Source organism: Labrus bergylta, chromosome 12 (assembly GCF_963930695.1).
Source record: "Labrus bergylta chromosome 12, fLabBer1.1, whole genome shotgun sequence".
Taxonomy (NCBI): domain Eukaryota; kingdom Metazoa; phylum Chordata; class Actinopteri; order Labriformes; family Labridae; genus Labrus; species Labrus bergylta.
Genome location: NC_089206.1, coordinates 6,230,429 through 6,249,421, shown reverse-complemented (window position 1 = coordinate 6,249,421; position 18,993 = coordinate 6,230,429). Strand labels below are relative to the sequence as shown.

The 18,993-nt window shown below is 43.9% G+C and overlaps 1 protein-coding gene across 1 annotated transcript in view; it reads left to right on the top strand.

Moving 5' to 3' along the window:
* plxna2 (plexin A2) overlaps positions 1–18,993 on the top strand; it is a 208,994-nt gene that overhangs the window by 132,909 nt on the left and 57,092 nt on the right. The window contains 5 exon segments of the mRNA XM_065960873.1: positions 144–344; positions 899–995; positions 1,237–1,436; positions 11,916–12,067; positions 16,350–16,467. Coding sequence (XP_065816945.1) covers positions 144–344; positions 899–995; positions 1,237–1,436; positions 11,916–12,067; positions 16,350–16,467 — 768 coding nt within the window.

The window sequence follows — 18,993 nt, the reverse complement described above, 5'->3', positions numbered from 1 at the left end:
CCAGCTGCAGGAAGGCTCATTATTCTGCACATTTCAATCTTCTTAAATGTTGTTTCTCCTCGGTGACCCAAACACCGAAAAGAGCAACACTTTAGTTTTCCACTGACTTGTGCACCCTTGCCCTCCTGTTTGTCTTCCCTCAGGACTGCCCCCAGCTGGTGCGCTCCGAGGAGATCCTGATCCCTGTGGGGGAAGTGAAGCCCATCACCCTGAAGGCCAGGAACCTCCCTCAGCCCCAGTCCGGCCAGCGAGGCTACGAGTGCGTCCTCCACATCCAGGGGGTCAGCCACAGAGTCACCGCCCTGCGCTTCAACAGCTCCAGCGTGCAGTGCCAGAACAGCTCGGTGGGTCGGCGTGATACTTGCCCAGAACTTGCCAAATTAGGTTGAATGGGTGATGCATTATTTGTGTGTGTGTGTGTGTGTGTGTTTTTGTGTACGTACGCGTGTGGAGACATTAAAGCTGCAGAGGTTATTACACTTGAAGAGGCTGCAGCATCGCTCAGCCCTCCCATCAGGCACACACTAACTTATGCAGTTCATTCCCAAAGGATCACCAGATATACACATTTTCCTCTTTCTCTCTCACTCTCTTTAAACACAACAAGCACACACTTCCACACTGCAAACTCAGGCTGTAGTTAAGGGCGTAGGAGGCCAGCTAAGGACAGCATCCCTACAGGCCAGAGGGGAAGCTCCGGCTCCTGCTCAGCCGTCCCATTTTTCTCACGTCGTCAGCTCTCCGATGATGAGATGATGTAACACCGGGGCAACACTGGAAGGGACGCGGCTCGGCATCTGCGAGAAACCCTGGGAATTCAAATTCCCAAACATCCCATTAAAGTTCTCCTCTGCTTTGTGTCTCCTTCCCGTGCTTCCTCGCCTTCCGCGGCCTCCAGTATTTGTACGAGGGGATGAAAATCAGCGAGCTTCCTGTGGATTTCTCGGTGGTGTGGAACGGCAACTTCATTATTGACAACCCGGAAAACATCCAAGGTAGGAAACGAGAAAAGATACTGACTGTGTTTATATTTTTACAGTATATTAATCACAGGTTTATCCTCAAATATGGGAGATGTAAAAAAAAATAAGACGTACAGCTGGTGGGGATATTTCTTTCCCAGCAGACCTTTTTTTTTTTTTTTTTTTTTAGTTTTACCTTAAACAAAATGTACTCTCCAAAGACTTTCACGTGTAGATTTTTCAGCTGTCGCGTTTTAACTGTATATTCCCACAGTGCACCTGTACAAGTGTGCGGCCCAGCGGGACAGCTGCGGCATGTGTCTGAAGGCGGAGAGGAAGTTCCAGTGCGGCTGGTGCAGCGGAGAGGGGAAGTGCACCCTGCGGCACCACTGCCCCCCCATCAACCCTTACACCACCCGCTGGCTCAACCTGTCCACCAAGAACGTCAAGTGCACCAACCCACGCATCACCGAGGTGAGCACCCATAATCCTCTGTCGGTCGGTCGGTCCGGCCTGACTGCCCACACACATTGAGCGCAGATCAATGAGCTATAATCAGGTTCAGGTGCAGGTTGCTGCAGCTAGTTCTCATTGTGTGTAGAGGATCATAAAGCGTTGAGGTGAAATTCAAAAGTTTACGAGGAAAGGGTTTTCATGATACGAGAACTTAAATACAACTTCAATTTAGGAGTTTGAAATAATGCGGAGAGTCTGCATGCTGAGAACCAATCAAAGAATAACGATTTATTCCTCTAACTCAGCACTTTGTTTGTGAAAACATCGCTCACTCTCTCCTCACTCTCTCCCCTCCCTCTAAAGGGCGTTCGACCACAGCTTCTCTCTCTCTCTCTCTCTTAAGCTAATGGCAGCTTTTTGCTTAAACCTGATGGTTAGTTCTGTATTGTTAAAAGCTCGGTTCATGGTTAAAAAAAATGATGTCCAAAGCTCCTGTGAGGAGTTTTCCAGCTGGTTATGAGGCCGACTGAAATTAATATTGATGCTTCTTTATGATCTACAAAAGAGAAGAAACCATCAGCGTAAATATCGACTTTAAAAAAAAAAAAATGCATACAACGCTCTGCTGTGGGGTAGGTGTCTGACGAGGGGAATAAAAGCAGTTTTTTCTTTTTTTTACATTTTCCACAGAAAAGGTTTCCACTTGACTCTTAAAAGAAAGCAGGATGAGATTTTTCACGATACCAAAAAAAAAAAAACACTCTTATGTAAAAGGACAAAATCAACAAAGAGATTAGAGGTAACACTTTGTACAAAGGGTCGCTAAAAACCGACTCAAACTGAGAGTTCCTCACAGGAGCTTTAATGAATTCATTGTTTGATACACGTGTTATTCAAAAAGTATCAAAGTGTGGATGCTGTTGACAACACTTAGATAACACATTGTCATCGCTGACACTGTAGATACTCTTACATAATGATAGACGTGCTTTGTGTTCTCTAAAGCACCTCATCAACCCGGATAACAGTTACGCAATACTTCTGATAACAGCACTTTAGAGACGTGCAGGATTCTTGACAATGAGATGTCATTGAGAGCTATAGCATGAGAAGCAGCTTTTTCTACTCCGCTCTGTTTTTCCTCTGGACCCAAGGAGAATTCCAATGAGGCTCAGAGAGGCTCCCCAGGGTGCTGAGCCCACCTAATGCCTGCAGATTTGTAGCTGTTTGATGTCTTCCTGGCTCGTATTTTCTCCTTTTCTTGGAGACTTTCTTTAATTTACAGACTGTTGTTGTTTGCATAAAACATCTCCTCACACGAGCTTTAAGTCATCCAGGAAACACTCAGCACACTTTATTTTTCTCTGGCTGCAAAAATGAAACACACACACACACACACACACACACACACACACACACACACACACACACACACACACATAGGGTGAAAATATAAAGTTTCAAAGTTTTGGTCTCTTTGACGTCTGCCTTCTCTTTGTGCAGTCTGCATTAATGACTGCTCTTAGATTTAAATGTCAATTTGTCACCTCACAAGGTTATTCAATCTCATTGAAAGTACCTTTGTTTTAAAAATAAAACACTGAAAATCTGCCACTCTGCTTACGTAAGCAGCTACCCCTTTTTTGTAGTTAACAGTTATTTTTGCACTTTTCCGACTGTGTTTCCGCAAAAGCCTCATAACTAAGCTCAGTCGTCAGCTCGTCCTTGTACGTTCATATTGATCCCTCGTTGTCCCAGTCTGTGAATTCACATTGGGTTTCGACAGCACAGCTGGAGCGCCACACACACAGTCAGACATGCACGCACACGGTGCTGCATGCGCTGCTCAGCTGGTCCTGTCTCGCCCCTGTAACGCCTCCGGGGAACACTTTGTCCCCCCCATTACACCTCGGCAACATCCAGATTGAATGTGACATCACAGGGATGTAAATATCAGTCTACAGTCAGCAGTCTGAATAGGACTGTTGATACTTTCAATATACTGTATTTGACGATTGTATTGAAAAGTCGGGCTCGTGTGTGGTCCTCCTTTGTTTTCCATCCCCTCTCTGAGCCTTTCTCAGCATCCCGGCCCCCAGTGGTTTGATGTCCTCCAAACTCAGCACCACCAGGGGTCACGACCTGGAAGTGCTTATTTGTTTTCCCATAAGTGGGCCTTTGCTTGCTCAGGCCACATCTCTCAAAGCCCCCCTCCTGGAGGTGTGCTGTCACAGGGGAGACGAGCTCGGGAGGACGTGCTGTTTAATTAGGGCTCGGTAACGCACCAGTGCATTGTGGTTAACCCAGCGAAAAAAAAAAAACCTTCTACCTTGGCATCGATTAATTCGCCCTTCTTATTCCTCAAACACGCACTCGCATGTAACTCCAGCCAATTAAAAAGTGAAGTTAACGACTTGGTTAATTGATTTGCTCTACTGGATGCAGATAAGACAGAAACAGAGAGAGAGGAGAGGAGAGCTCCAGTAATACTTTTTTTTTTTTTTAAATTCTGCATCCATTACTGTTTCTGTCTGTCATCTCCACTCAGTGTGTGTGTGTGTGTGTTTTTGTGTGTGTGTGTGTGTGTGTGTGTGTGTGTTTGTCTCTCTCTTCCCAGGCATACTATCTCTGACTCATCTCAGAGAATTAAGTTATGCTCTTGTGTAACTCTATTATGCTCTCAGTTTGTCATTTTACGTGCTCAGTGGCATTTAGTAGGACGTACTCCCCCCCCCTGTGAGCCCAGTATGCGGTTACCAAGGCAACTTAAACTCTATAAGGATTGTATATGCAGGTGGTGATCTTGTGGGGGAGGATGAAAATACACAATTTTAATAACTCAGGAAATTATCAAAATGCTTTTTGTTCATTTTGAGAGTCAGGCTCTGTGGTCCAAAACATTTATTGAGTGTTAGAGAGCCGCCCAATGACAGCACATTTTGTTACCTGTGCACAACAGTGATTCATTGTTGTTGCTCTGTTTGTCTCTACCCTCATCTCCCTCCATCTCTGTCCCACTTTTCCAAGCCCAACACAGTCTCAACAGATCATTATGTTCATGATGAGTCTGGTTCTGCTCGAGGTTTCTGCCTCTTAAAGGACGTTTTTATTTGCCACTGATCTTAAGCTAAATGTTGCTAGTGCTCATGATGGATTCATTTTGGGTGTGAGTGAGGTCTTTTACCTGCTCTTTCGTAAAGTGTCTCCAGATAACATTTGTTATGAATTGCCGCTATACAAATAAAGATTGATTGATAGTGACACTTGGTGAGAAATACTCTAAACAAACCAATGCAAAGAAAAAGTAAACTTGCACAATGAGCAGTTTCAGGTGCAGTATTCCTTGAATCATCCATCCATCCATCGTCCGTATTGATTATAACCTCTGGCTTTTGTTCACTTCACATCACCTCGAGATACTTCCAAAACAACATTTCAAATATCTGCAGAGAGAACATCAGATTTATGTGCCAGTTGGTCAGAATCAGAGTCGGCGCTTGCTGACTTGCTCGTGGTTCAAGATGAGACAGAAATCAATTTTTTTTTTTTGTTTGAGGGGAAATTTCAGTTTGTCCATTTGCAGAAGCTGCGGGGCCTTCCATGTCAGGTAGAGTGGAAAAAAAAGATATTGCAAATGTTTTTTTTTTTCATGTAACACCAACTTATCAAATTTGAAGTTGCCGGGGAGCCGTCGAGTTCTGTGGAAACAAAGTTACTCTCACACAAATGTAGTAAGTTATTCCATGCAGTTTCTATCAAGGCTTTTTTTTTTCTCATGTTCCAGTCAAGGTGTTGCGAGGTGAATCTTTCCTTTAAATTGTGAATGAGAGCGAGGAGCGTATGGAGGGTTTGAGTGAGGTGAAGTTGAGAAAACGGGAGAGAACAAAGGACAGCGTGGAGGAGGTGAACCGAGAGAGAGGGTGGGAAGAAGGAAAAGAGGGGGGGGAAGAGGGGAAACAGAGCCCCCTGTGGGCTGTCTGAAATCACGTCTGTTTACAGGTGTGGGAGGGAGGGAGGGGGGGGGGGGAGAGAGAAATCAGCTCTGCTTTAATTTAAATGATTTCACATTTACTTCAGCATGTCTCCCTCAGCGGTTGGCGGTAAAGTCGGCGTCTGTGGACTCGTGCCGCGCCCTGCCTGCCCCCTCCCCGCCTGCCCCCCCGCCTCTGTCTCTCCGTGATTACAGTTTCTTTAAGGAGCAGACATCCCCCTGGTGGGCTGAATTTATTAATAAATTTGGTTGTGATTGTATGCACCAAAGCCCCCATCATGAGCTGATTTGTATACATACTCGCACATTAGTAGATGTGCCTACCACCAGATAGGCCTCCTGAATAATTAATGTTTCTATTAAGTGCCACGGTGCCTCCCACCACGGGCTATTAATATTGAAGAGATGTAAGCCCCCGCTAACAGCACGGGGAACGGCATCAAATGAGGCTGGGAGTTGGACGGGCATATGAAAGGCGTCTCCTCAATAGGCTTTGGCCATGGCTTCTGTATTAGTTTAGAGAACAGCAGAGCGGCTTCCCTGCCTCCCAGTGACACAGAATATAAACATCCAGCTGTTGCCTAAGGACAGAAAAAAAAAAAAATGCAGGATTATTTTCTCTCTCGCTCGCTCGCTCAGTGTTTGCAGGCTTATTGTTGATATTTTGAGCACCAAAGGGATGATGGGCCTGTCAGTCAGTATCACAGTACAGCCGCTCACTGCTGTCACCCTGAGAGAGCTGCTACACTGTACTGAATGAGTGCTTCCCTTCATTACACCGGCTGACGGAACAAAGCGGAGCACAGCGAGGCTTTAGCCAGGCAACGACTTGTAAAAGGACAACAAAGCTCACACACCTATAGCAATACATCAACCCCTTTTCTATTGACTAGGGTAACCACAGACCACAGAGGGTCACTTATTCTAATATTTCACAAGCGATATGTTCCAGTATTTGGAGATTTTACCAATAAATAGGTTATTTTTTAACTAACCTTTAATTAAAACTACTACGGCTAAATGTTCCCTTCTTTGTGCAGTCCAAGCAGAAGCTTTTTGGATCATCAGATTGGACAACTGACACCATCTGTCATGTTCACATGGTTTTTCCAATAAATTGTATTAACACACTGCTATTAATATAAATACAGATGCCCAACGGTCACTCCTGCCCTTTAGCTAACTGTGTGACCAATGACACAACTGTAGAGACTGCTGAGATGCAAAGACACTTTATTAGTCTCTTAACTACAGAAAAGAGCCATTTTAGTTCAAATGTACAGAGATTGGGATGTTTATCTGTCAGCCTGTTAATGGCAATCGTTTGTTAGCATCAAGTTAATGAACTAAAATTTACATCCTGGTCAGTCTGTGAGAAATTGATCTCAAATATATTCATTATCTTTTCTTATTATTTGTCGAGATAAATGGAGATATATTTGACAGGACAGTGGATAGAGTAGGTTGTAGGTAAATTGAGGGAGATTGGGGAATGACATGCAGGAAAGGAGCAACAGGTCGGATTTGAACCCGGGACGCTCGATTGGCGGTCTATAGCCTCCATACCGTACATGTGGTGCGACATAACCACAAGGCCACCTGTGCCCCACTCTAACATATGTGGTAATCCCATATTTTTCAAGATGTCAATCACATACTGTATACATGTTCTCATATCTTTTGTGTTTTATATATTTTCCATCAGTCAAGTCAACATTTAGCTGTGATGGTTGTTTCTTACAGTGTTTTTTTTCTTGGTACAGTTGCATGTTGTATGTTAGATATGAGGATGATGGTTAAGACTGTCATGGCATCAGTTTACTCACAGAGAACATCTCCTTCATCACCAAAGGAAGCCCATATCTAATCTATTTTTCCTCTTGTTTTCTCCTCTTTACACATTAAAACAACTCTCCATCACTTACGCTGTATCCCTTTGGCTGGAATACAAGACATTAAAGAGCCCCCATAAAGTATTTAGGATGTTCTTTTGTTTCCTGGGAACAAGTGATCAGTGGGCTTTTTATCAAGCCCATTAAATGCCGCTCACAATTAAATGTGACGTGCTGGAATTAGCGCGGGCACACTCCAAAGACAAAGAGATTAGCTGCGAGCTCCCTAAATTGTAATAAAAGGCTATTTCATTGAGAAAGCAAAAATATCCAGAAAAGAGTGAAAAAATCCATCCTCTTGTCGTGTCGTGGAAATCTAAATCTTGGAGAGCTTCGAGGAGATAAATAGATGGAATAAATGTCTGCTCTAAAGGTTAATAATAAAGCATATACAGTAAAATGCTGACGTTCTATATTCCAACAGTCGTGATTAAATATTAGTTGCTGCGAATTGTCTTGCAGAAAGTCGTTCAGCTCAGTCAGCTGCTGCAGTTACAGCGACATGCTAGGTTTTCATAGCCTGCAGGCAGCCGGCTGGTGCACAGCTCTCTGCTTGTATGGATTGAGTTTAGCCTCGGCTGCATCAGCACAACTTTCCCCGCCATTGCTTCAGCTGAATAAGTCAACACCCCTCTGACAGACATCCTCTAGGCTTTTCACATCAACGGCCATTTCTCTCTGACACCAGTTTGTTTCTTCGCTGAAACTAGCAGGTCATCGTCTCTTTAAGAGTCCCTTTTTCTTCTTCTTCTGTAACTTTATTTCTAGCGTTCTCAATTTAGCACCCAGCTCGCCCTCCTCTTTTTTGCTCTTTCTTTGCTTGTAGCCAAGGAAATTATGGCCAGTGCTCTGATCCCTTGAGCTTGAAGATAGATGATGCTACTGGAAGCGTAAGAGTGGGAGTATATGAAGTGCGATGTGGAAGCTGACTGGCTGTTTTTTTTTTTCTGGGGGAATAACCCTCTATTTACAGTGTGACAATGCCAAGAAGGACCTTAAAAGGATTACACAGGGAGCACGGCGTGGCAGCACAGGGTGAAGACGGGGGGGGAGGAGGGGGGTAGCTAAGTGTGCCTGCATGCCCAATGAGGCTTCGTCTTCCTCTTCCCTCTCAAAGTCTGCATGTTATAAGACAAACAAGTTAGCTGGTGTGTACAGGAGGAGGATGTGTCACCTTGGCTGAAGGAGACAAGATGATAAAAGACATAAACATACTGTACATACACCCACACACAGATACGACTGTACAGACTGTTTATAGCAGGGTTGAGTACTTCTCCATACAAAATATTACCGCTACAAAGACAGTAAATTAGCAACGTTTTGCAAAGCTGTGGCTCCCATCGTTCCATAATTGATCAAGCTGAAAAATGTTTAAATAATTAAACATTATTTAAATTTTAACATTGAACTTTAAAGGGATGTATTATAACACAGGTCTACCATTTATTCAGATGTTATTAGTTAATAATGTACAATTACCTTCTCACCTGCCTAGACATGCTTAACAATCTTCATCTACATTTGTATAATCCTCCGTTGTTCAGAATCCTCCTTTATCAACATATCAGGGAGTTATCTTGTGAAATTTTATGAATTCATTTTCGGGGTTTTTTCCTTCATAGAGAAGTCCTTCCTGTTGTCGAAAACTCTTTATCTGTTTTTTTAAATAGACTTAAATTAATTCTCATGCCTCTTTGTGACCTCCAAAAGCCATCAGCGATAAGATTGATTATTTCTACATATTCATTTTTAACACTTGTAGCTACAGCCACAGTACAGGTGTCAGGACGAAGTGAGTTACAGCACTCTGCAGAAACAGCCTTCACTGACATCGTCCTGTTGTAAAGATTCACAGTTATTCATACTTTTGAAAGTTAAAAGAAAACAAATTTGAGATTTTTAATCACAAAACACTTCCTACAAATTCAGGACAAATCAGAGGAGAAATAAGAGGTATCACTCTGTCCACTGGGGGGCGCCATAATCATCACAAACTGAAAGTTCCTCACAGGAGCTTTAATTTAAAACAACAAAGAGACATTTTTCAAACTCCAATGTATTTAGAAATTACTCTAGCTTGCTCCCTTTAGTTTACTTAGTAAGAAATATTCACTTTTCAAGTGGACTTTCATCCAGGATGCACGAGTGATGTTGTGTTCTGTGTATTACCATTTACATGTCTTTGGTGTGTGTTTTTTTTCTTCTTTTTTTTGGAAATGCCACAACCACACTGCTTTGATATTGTCTTTATGGGTTTTTGTATATTCTGTAAAAGAAATAGACTTCCAAACTAAACAGTCTCGTGTAAAGGAGGGTCATTTAAAGTTCCTCTTGTTTGTGTAAGAAACAGAGACAAAGAGCAGCACTCCTCTCACGCCTCCCAGCCCGGAGACATCGGTGGCGTGAGCCTTTGAAGTGCTGCTTTTTTTTCTATGATCCACTGATGAATCAAGTGCTCTATCTGCCAATGGGGGGAGTTCAGTCAAATGGGTTTCATGCATGGATTAGACTGTCTTCCTGTGTTCGGTCCACCGTGGGAAGGGCTCCATTTCAGCCTCCAGGGTTGGAAGGAGGAGGTCTCCCAAGCTTTTAGCATCCCCGATCTGTGATATACCATCAACCGGTCCTGTCACCGCCGCCGCCTCACCTGTCATCCATCATGGCCGATCGGACTGCACAGAGTAGCATCAGCGTTCCCTCTGCTCCTTTATCCCGTCCTTTAAGTCCCTTTCCCCTTCCTCTGTCCTCCCCGTTTCTTCACTTCTTTCTCTATCTTTTTCGTCTCTGATTCCCTCTCCTCCCGCCTCTCGTACACTGCTTACGTAACCATCACTAAGTCTACTCGAATAGCTGCTTCCATCGCCTGACATGGATATATTTAGCCATTATGTTTCCCCCCCCACCCCCCCCTCTATACCCTGCATGCCCAAGCAGTGCTAAAAGATTCATGTATTCAGACCCCTCAGGCGGCGCAGTGACACACTTACTTTACATCCAGAGCAATTAATGTCCACTGAATCTAGATTACAATGCCGGTGTCCCACAGGGAAGCCGCAACGCCCTGGTGGGAGTCGAGGGGGTAGGGAGGGAGGTAAGGGAGGTAAGGGAGGATGCACTGGGAGGGGAAGGGTCGTCGTCACGTGGAACTTTGCAGCTCAGTAAGCGGGCACAACTTGTTTGTTCCCCCCTGTCTGCTTGCATGGCCAGTAATGGCATATTGATTGTTTACCCAGCTCCAGCAGCTCCACACAGCAAAGCGACAGTCACCTCCTCCTCCCCGCCGCCCCCCTCTTTCTTAGCCTCCTCTGTCTCCTTTTACTTCCCTGTCCCAACGAAAACAGTATTGTCAACTCCATCTGTCTTTCTTCTTCTTCTCCTTCCTCTTTCTCTTTCCCCTCACTCTTCCTCCCTCCTCGTCTCCCCCCTGTGTTTAAAGGGCTGGATGGAGGCCAGGTCGAAGCCTCGACGGGGGCTCTGCGGCACAGAAGGCAGCGTGCCACCCCGTGCCAAGGTCACGCTGGGCAGCCATATTGTGCTTTATGAGTAGGGGGTCGGCACTACGCATTAATATAACCCCTTGTTAGGTTTATCGTGCGTGGCAAAGGCAGTTTGTTATGAGCAGACGCCGATCCAGAATGCTAATAATCCCTCACATCTTTTTGATCATCATCATCACCTTTATTTGAGTATTTTATAGTTTTTTAATGAAGAAGAAAATTAAGGATATTAAAGAGGTTAAAAAGGTGTTTTCGTCGCGTGTGATTGGTCAGAACAGCCGAAGTTGAGCTGCAGTTGTGCTTAGAGAGTGATCCACTCAGCACACATGACTCACATCAGGTTCTTACATTCCCAGACGTGGGAGAGCTTTTAATTGCTTTTACGGCCACCTGGACCCGTAAGAGCAGATTTACCCCTGAGCATCCATGAAAACCTGCACTCATGTCATCACAGAACAGGTGTAGAAATTAAGAGAACACGTTTTGATTGCAGTCCGACCGATTTGTCCTCAAGCCGATATCATAGGTCAGTTATTGACCTCTGAGAGATATATATGTTTTCTGATAGGTGCTGATACCAGAATTTAAGTTACAAATCGTATTTCCTCGTGCAGAAATCAAAGCTTCATGGTTAACAATACTCTGAGCACTGTCTGCAGCACATGTAGCAGAGCAGAGATATATTGGTATTGGTGTATGTGTGTTTCGATATGTATTGATACCAAAACTTTTATTACAGTATTTTATGCAGAGAACAATTCTTAGGGTGCTTCCACTATATAGTTTGCAATACTCTCAGCACTCTCTGCAGGACATGTAGCAGAGCTGGACAGACAGTTGTTTGCAGTAGAACTGAAAGGTAACCTCTTCAAAACATTCTTTTGAAGGTTTTTTGATTTAAAAAAGCGGCCTTGGAATACTAATAATAATGTTCAAATTTGTGCAAGATTGGAGCAGGATTTTAAAAAGGACTATTATTATCCCTATTTATTATCACAATGTTGGCAGCCTTATCAACCACTGATTCAATCGGTCTCTCTTGTCAGAAGTCAGACTCTTATTTAAATATCACTCCTCACTAGACATCTTTTTTTTTTTTTTTTTTGCCCCGTAGGTGACCCCAGTGGCCGGCCCTCCAGAGGGAGGAACCCGGGTGACCATCCATGGCACAAACCTGGGTCTGGCCTTCTCGGACATGGTGGGAAATGTGGAGGTTGCTGGAGTGAGGTGTTCCCCTGTGGAGGACGGCTACATCATCGCTGAACAGTAAGTCCATACATATTCAACAGTGCTGATTTTGAGATGTCATTTTGCTTATTTTAAAGAATTTTGTTCTTGCTTTAAGTTGACTGAAAGAATCTGGTGAAAGGAAACATTTTGGAGTTTTTGTTACGTCTCTTAATTTACAAACAACCAAATTAGCAAAATGTCCCGATAAGAAACGCAAAACTAAGTTATATGTGAATATAACCATGCAATAAATCAGTTACTAACACTCGTACAGCTCTGTATCTAGACTGATGGAACAGCTAACGGACTGGTCGATAAATGTGTATTGTGACAAAAAGCAGCCTTCTCCTCCGTCTCTTCCTTAATGAAGACTGGAACGGGTCCAGACAGTCTGGCCCTGACACTCCTCTTCTTCTCCCCCTGCAGCACGCTCACCCAGGTCTCTCTCTATCGCTCATCTAGTCTGCAACAATCCCATAACAGCTGTGTGTGTTTACTTGTGTTTACCTCCCTAATTGTCCCACGCTGTGCATACATCACGTTAAAGCCTGTCCCGCTCACCCTGAACTAATGAAACGTTCCTGGTGCCTCACAGCTCGCCCAGCTCTCCTCCCCTCGGCTATAGACATGTAGACGAACCCTCCGTGTTTTATAGTTGGTTAACCTCTCTAGGTGATGCAGCAGGGACGTAAAAAGGCTTTCGTCTGAATCAAATATTTCGGTAAGGATTATGTTGTATTCTTTTAAATTTAGTTTTTCAAGGAGAAGCAGTTCAACCTTCTTATACAACACAGCATGACTGAAAAAAACCTCCATCATGCAGCCGTTATAAGTCGAATGATTCACCATGGAGACCAATGAGTTATAAGGCTAATGTGTATACAAATCCCATACAATACAGTGACTGTAAATGTAATGCACAGTTTCACAGACTCACATCTTCCTATGGAAACATACAGTCCTATCTTTAGAGGTCTTTTTAGGGGTGGCAAATGCTTTGAAATCATCTTTCAGCTAGTGTGAAATTCTCCTCTCTGCACTGACATGGAGTCTTTCAGGGAGCAGTGCAAAGTTTTAAATGTATAGCTGTGTGCACTGAGGCACAGCTGACACATACACACACACACACACACACACACACACACACACACACACACACACACACACACACACACGCACACACTGACACATGCACGCTCGCACACACAGGCTATCACAGTCATGGCTCTCAGAGGAGCCTTTAACCCTAATTCTTTCCTTGGCCTACTTCTGCCCTCGGAAAAGAGAACAGCTCAGCACTGCAGCATCACTGTAACACACATACTTCTGCATGGTGCTGATACAGTTCATGTATCACACATGTATCCTTAAACATACATGTGCTACGTCCATTTGCATACATGTACAGTTAAGTCAGGGTGTTTCTCTCTTCCTGGGGTTGTTCTTGAGCAGTGGAGATGATGTAGAGCACAGTATCTCTGTGTTCTTTGCTCTTTAATGGACGGTTGTAATTAAAACTCACTGTGTGCCACTTGGCTGTAGGGGACAATTTGTCTGCAGCGCACTGATCTGACACCGCTTTACAGAGGACAAGTTAGGGAATTCATTCATACTGCATGTACTGGGCAGAATTTAAAAAAACTCACCTTTCACCAGTGACACTCTTATTTTGAAGGAGTAGGAGTCTTCATGAGGAGGTTCTGAGCTGGACCTCTGGGGGGGTCATTATATGCGTGACTTTGGCCGTTTGTTTCTGAGTCTTACTTCAGTCATCTCAAGCTGAACTGGACTGTATCGCACACAAAAAACGGAGACAACATACATATTTATTTGTCTTTTATGCTACTACTTCAGAGGAGTGTTTGAAAGCCACTCCTGCTTTGAAGAAAACGTCTCAAGTTTTTGTGTCTCTCAGCAGTTTGAAAGTATATTTTCTTTTTTACTGCTTTTACTATTCGGCAGTATTTTTTTGAAAAGTGACCCAAATTGAGTCCTCATTAGTGAGAATCCAGTGTCTGAGGGGTTTTTTTTAAGGAAAAGCGGGACTATTGACGGAGAGCGGGAACCTTCAATTGAACGTTCAGTTTAAAAAAAAAAAAGAAAATATGCAGCTTCACAAAGGACATGGAGGAGAAGGCCTTCAGGTATGAATATAAGTGGGTTTCTTTTTGACCTACTGAGAATAAAACAGCAGCTCAGTCAGCGAGTAAATCCTCCTTCAGCCTCTCTCTCTCTCTCTCTCTCTCTCTCTCTCTCTCTCTCTCTCTCTCTCTTCTACATAGTTCATCCTACAAACTCCCACAGTCATTTGTTGTAATTCAGACTATCAGCGCTGGAGAACTAATATGTCTGCTCTGCTCCCGCCTGCCCCTGCCATCTGCTTCACCACATATACTCCATCTCTCTTTCCACGCTGCGATTGCCTCTTGTACTTTATTACTCCCTGGCACTGCCGATCAATAGACGTCCACGTTTTTATTATGTCATTTGATCTAGTCACCTGGCACGGTGACACCCGATCGCGTGGTATGATAAAGCTGTATCGATCCGTCTGATGTGATTTACATCCGTCGTACCACACTGGCACAGCCGGGCACGGTTGTTGTAGGGGAAATTTACGTCACAGGGGTTCAGGTTGGGTTGAGTTCGAGAGGAGCTCTGGTCTCTCTTAAAAGAAAGTGAGTCATGGAGGGGGGGAGGGGGCGGCGGGCGGTGGTCGATGTCTGGATGTGTCACGTAATGAAATGAGTGAGACAACAGAAGAGGATTGCATTTAGAGTGGAGCGTAGATCGATATCGAGCAGAGAAGTGTTTTGATTACTTTCACCCAACTTTGCTCAAGCATTCAAACATACAGACAAACTTCTGAGCCCAAAGTTAATTTGAAAAGCCACTGGAAACCCAGATCCACCACGGCCTTCTAACAGCGTCATACCGGGCGTTGTGGACAAAATAGTAAGTATTAAAAAGCGATTCCAAACTTGAAATATCAAGTTTATTTAAACTGTCCTGAAATGAGGTTTCAGTCTGGTTTGTTTAAAGTTGCAGTGAGCAACTTGAACATGTGCAACCAGTGTGAGGAGGTTTGTAGCCTGTGAACACCAGCGCCCCAACATGAACATGTCGATGAAAAGAACCCTCCACCTCTCCCTCTGCTTCCTCGTCTCACTCCGCTCAAGAACCTCCCACCAAAACTGTTATCACTGCAAGCTGTTTGTTATGTCAGACTTAGAGGAGAAAAGACTCACAGCTGATCAATATTCATACGAATAAAGTAAAAAAAGAAAAAAAAAAATGAAGTAGTAACTGGTTGGTGCTGCACAGCTGTTGTGCTCTTAGCTCCATGAGGCGAGGAGAGAGAGAGAGAGAGAGCGAGAGAGACAGAGAGAGATAGAGAGAGCGAGAGAGAGCGAGAGAGCGAGAGAGAGCGAGAGAGAGAGATAGAGAGAGAGGCAGAGAGCGAGAGAGAGAGAGAGGCAGAGAGCGAGAGAGAGAGAGAGAGAGAGAAAGAGACAGAGAGAGCGAGAGAGACAGAGAGAGAACGAGAGAGAGAGAGAAAGAGAGCGAGAGAGAGAGAGAGAGACATAGAGAGAGAGAGAGAGAGAGAGAGCTGCCAGGACAAGTTGTGTAGAAGCTCTTCGATGAAGTGGTGATTCTAGGGTTTGTCAGGGCCCTAGGCAAAAGTTATGTCAGGGGCCCTCAGCAGGGCAACGACAGTGGATGTGGTCATATGGGGCCCCCCTTAGGGAGGTTTCCTACTGTCATTGCGAAATTTGCACATTCTGGGTTGCCGCTTTGGTGCAAAGTTTGTCAGTCCTCTGTGGCCCCCCTACTGGTCTTGGGGCCCCGAGCAGTTACCTGCCTTGCCTGTTGACAAGCAGCGCCCCTGATGATATTTACAGGGTCACTGTGATTGGCTATTTTGTGTAACCTCACCCTAATTGGTTGTTTTTTGACCTAACGCAAAGAGGGGACAGATTTATATTGATTTTAAGGACAGTTTCAATTTAATATTTTGACATGCAGTGATCAAATTTATTCTACTTAAATAATGTTGCCTACTGTAGCTTTAAGTTTGATACTTCTCACATACTTCATTTCATTATCCAATCATAGGAAAGGTCACACTGCAGCTATTCAGAAGGTTAACAGTCTCTGGGTTTCTGACAGCAACAGGTGTTAATTGATGACCTCACTTGTTCATTGTCAGTTGCATCAAAGGTGAATTCCTCCTTATTTCACCCAAGGGGGCTCTACTAATGAATCTGTATTTCTGTCCTGTGATCTTGATATTATGTACCTTTGTGTTTTCCTGTAGGATCGTTTGTGAGATGGATCCGGCTCTTTCCGACACCAGACCTGGTCCGGTCCAGCTGTGTGTCGGAGAATGCAGACCAGAGCTCAGAGCTCGCTCCCCACAGCTCTACTCCTTTGTGGTAGGTCTGCACAGTAACGTCACATTGCCCTGTATGCTCACATAACATAACGCTCACAGGTAAAGTTTGCTTCAGGACAAGCTAAGAAGCTGCATTTCAGCAATTCAACTCCATAAAGTGAGTTCAATAAAAAAGTGATTTGTACTTTTATTGAAGAGAAGTTCATGTGCCAAAGGCAAAAAAAGAAAAAAGAAAAAGAAAGTTGCCATGCCAACTGACAGTTTAATGAAGCTGCTCTGTGAATGTTTACTTGTTGTTTTAGAAAAACATCCTTCCATTAGCAGCAAAGTGTTTTCAACTGATCCCTGCAGCTCTCTGATTACAGATTCTGTTTACCTTTATTGAGGATCATAAAATCAAATGAATCTAACCACAACGGACACAAAGCTTTGCAAATCAACATAGTCTTTACCTCTCGCTAGCTGAGCTGTACTAAAAGTAATTCATGCCATGTTTGGTGTTGATTACCAAACAGTTTGAACTGCTGAAATAGCGAATAAATACAGATTAAGAGGAAATGATTTTGGAGCTTGCAGTGCCTACATGTACCAGGATGCATTGCTTGCAAGTAGCTGTTCCCTCAACCTCTTTATGCTTAGGCTTTATGTCGTCAGCTGTATGCAGTGACTCCAATTAGTGCTTCTCTATATCCAAGTCGACCAAAACACTGTAAAGGGTATTCTTGTCCATAACATCCTCTGCACTAATTAGGGTGCTACTTTAGCTGCTGGTAGCAAAGATTTAAGCCAAGACAGAGCCTGGCATTGAAACTGAAATAGTTTGTAGTGTTTCTGGTGCTGGAAGAACTACAGATGTATCGGCTTCAGCCCAGATTCACAGGGAGCATTTGCATTAACTGCATGTTTTATTCCGTCTTACAAAATATGATAAAAAAATCTCCAAAACTGTCCCTAAAATTTTAAGAAACTTGTCTGAGATTTATTGAAGATTTCTGTTTGAGAATAAGTGAACGCTCTTTTAGATGATGTTAGAATGATGTTAGGCTTAGCTTTTACATCTGGGAAGTAAAAATTGTAGGATTGGATGTTAGTGGATGCAGAGTGAGAGAAAATCAATGAATGAATTAAAGAACAAACAAATAGCTCGAATGAAAAATCAGCGCTACACACCGCAGGTTAACATTATCTACCCCCCCTCTTGTTAGCCGGCTCACACACATATTTCCCCCCCGTCTCTGTTATTTTGCCGCCTGCCCAGCCTGCAGCTAACAGATAATCTACTTTTCCCATTCTCGCTCTCTCACACCTTCACAATTAGCACTCTCTTATCAATTAACAGCAGCCGCTAATTACTGCAGTTGTTTTTTTTTTTTTTTTTTTATGAGTACCTGCTTTCGCCCGCATCCTGAAAGTCACAATTAGCTGACAGTTTTGAGTTCTGTCAGCGTGATGCTCCCAGCTCGGCTACCTTTTTTTTCTCACTATCGTCACACACCTGCTTCTTTGGGAAAAACGTGGAGAAATCCTCTCAGAGTACTTCACAGCAACTAGAATTGGTGAAAGTCACGACTCCCTCGTGTTGCAGGCCACCTTAAAATGAAGACACGACTCGTGTGTTCTTTCCCTGCAAGACATACTCCCCGTGTGACTGTGTTTTTCAGCCACTCACTAATACTGGAACACTTTGCAAAGGGACATGTTGTGTAGTATGTATTCACACTTTTTGTAATTGTTGTTTTATATTTGTGCGCATGTGTTTTTTCTCTGCATGATGACTGTCTGCTTGGATATTTACTCCATCTGTGTGTGTGTGTGTGCGTGTGTGTGTGTATATGTGTGTGTATGTGTGTGTGTGTGTATGTGTGTGTGTGTGTGTGTGTGTGTGTGAGTGTGTGTGTGTGTGTGTGTGTGTGTGTGTGTATGTGTGTGTGTGTGTGTGTGTGTGTGTGTGTGTATGTGTGTGTGTGTATGTGTGTGTGTGTGTGTGTATGTGTGTGTGTATGTGTGTGTATGTGTGTGTGTGTGTGTGTGTGTATGTGTGTGTATATGTGTGTGAATGTGTGTGTGTGTGTGTGTGTGTGTGTGTGTGTGTGTGTGTGTGTGTGTGTGTGTGTGTGTGTGTGTGTGTGTGTGTGTGTGTGTGTGTGTGTGTGTGTGTGTGTGTGTGTGTGTGTGTGTGTGACAGCGGCCTCGCTGCCTGCAGCTGTAAACACTAGTTATTTTCAGAGTGTCTTTAAAAAGCTTCACTCAGACACAACCCGAGCAAAGCACGTCGTGCAGGAGGAGGATCTCTCGGGGACTCTAAGAGCTCCTGGTTTTATCCTCTTTTCCTCCCTGCAGCACTGAGCTCCACTACCATCAGTGTGGCAATATGAATAACTGTAATTTTCTGTCTTGGTGTGTGGGGGGTGGGTGGCGTTAATACATGAAGGTTTGGAGAAGTGCCACAGAGCTGCTGGCCTCTTTTTTTACCCTAGGTCACGAGCATCTTTTGTCTGCCTTCTTGATTTTATGCTCCTCTCTCTTCACTCAGAGTCATTTTTTTAAACTTCTGTTTCTCTGTTTC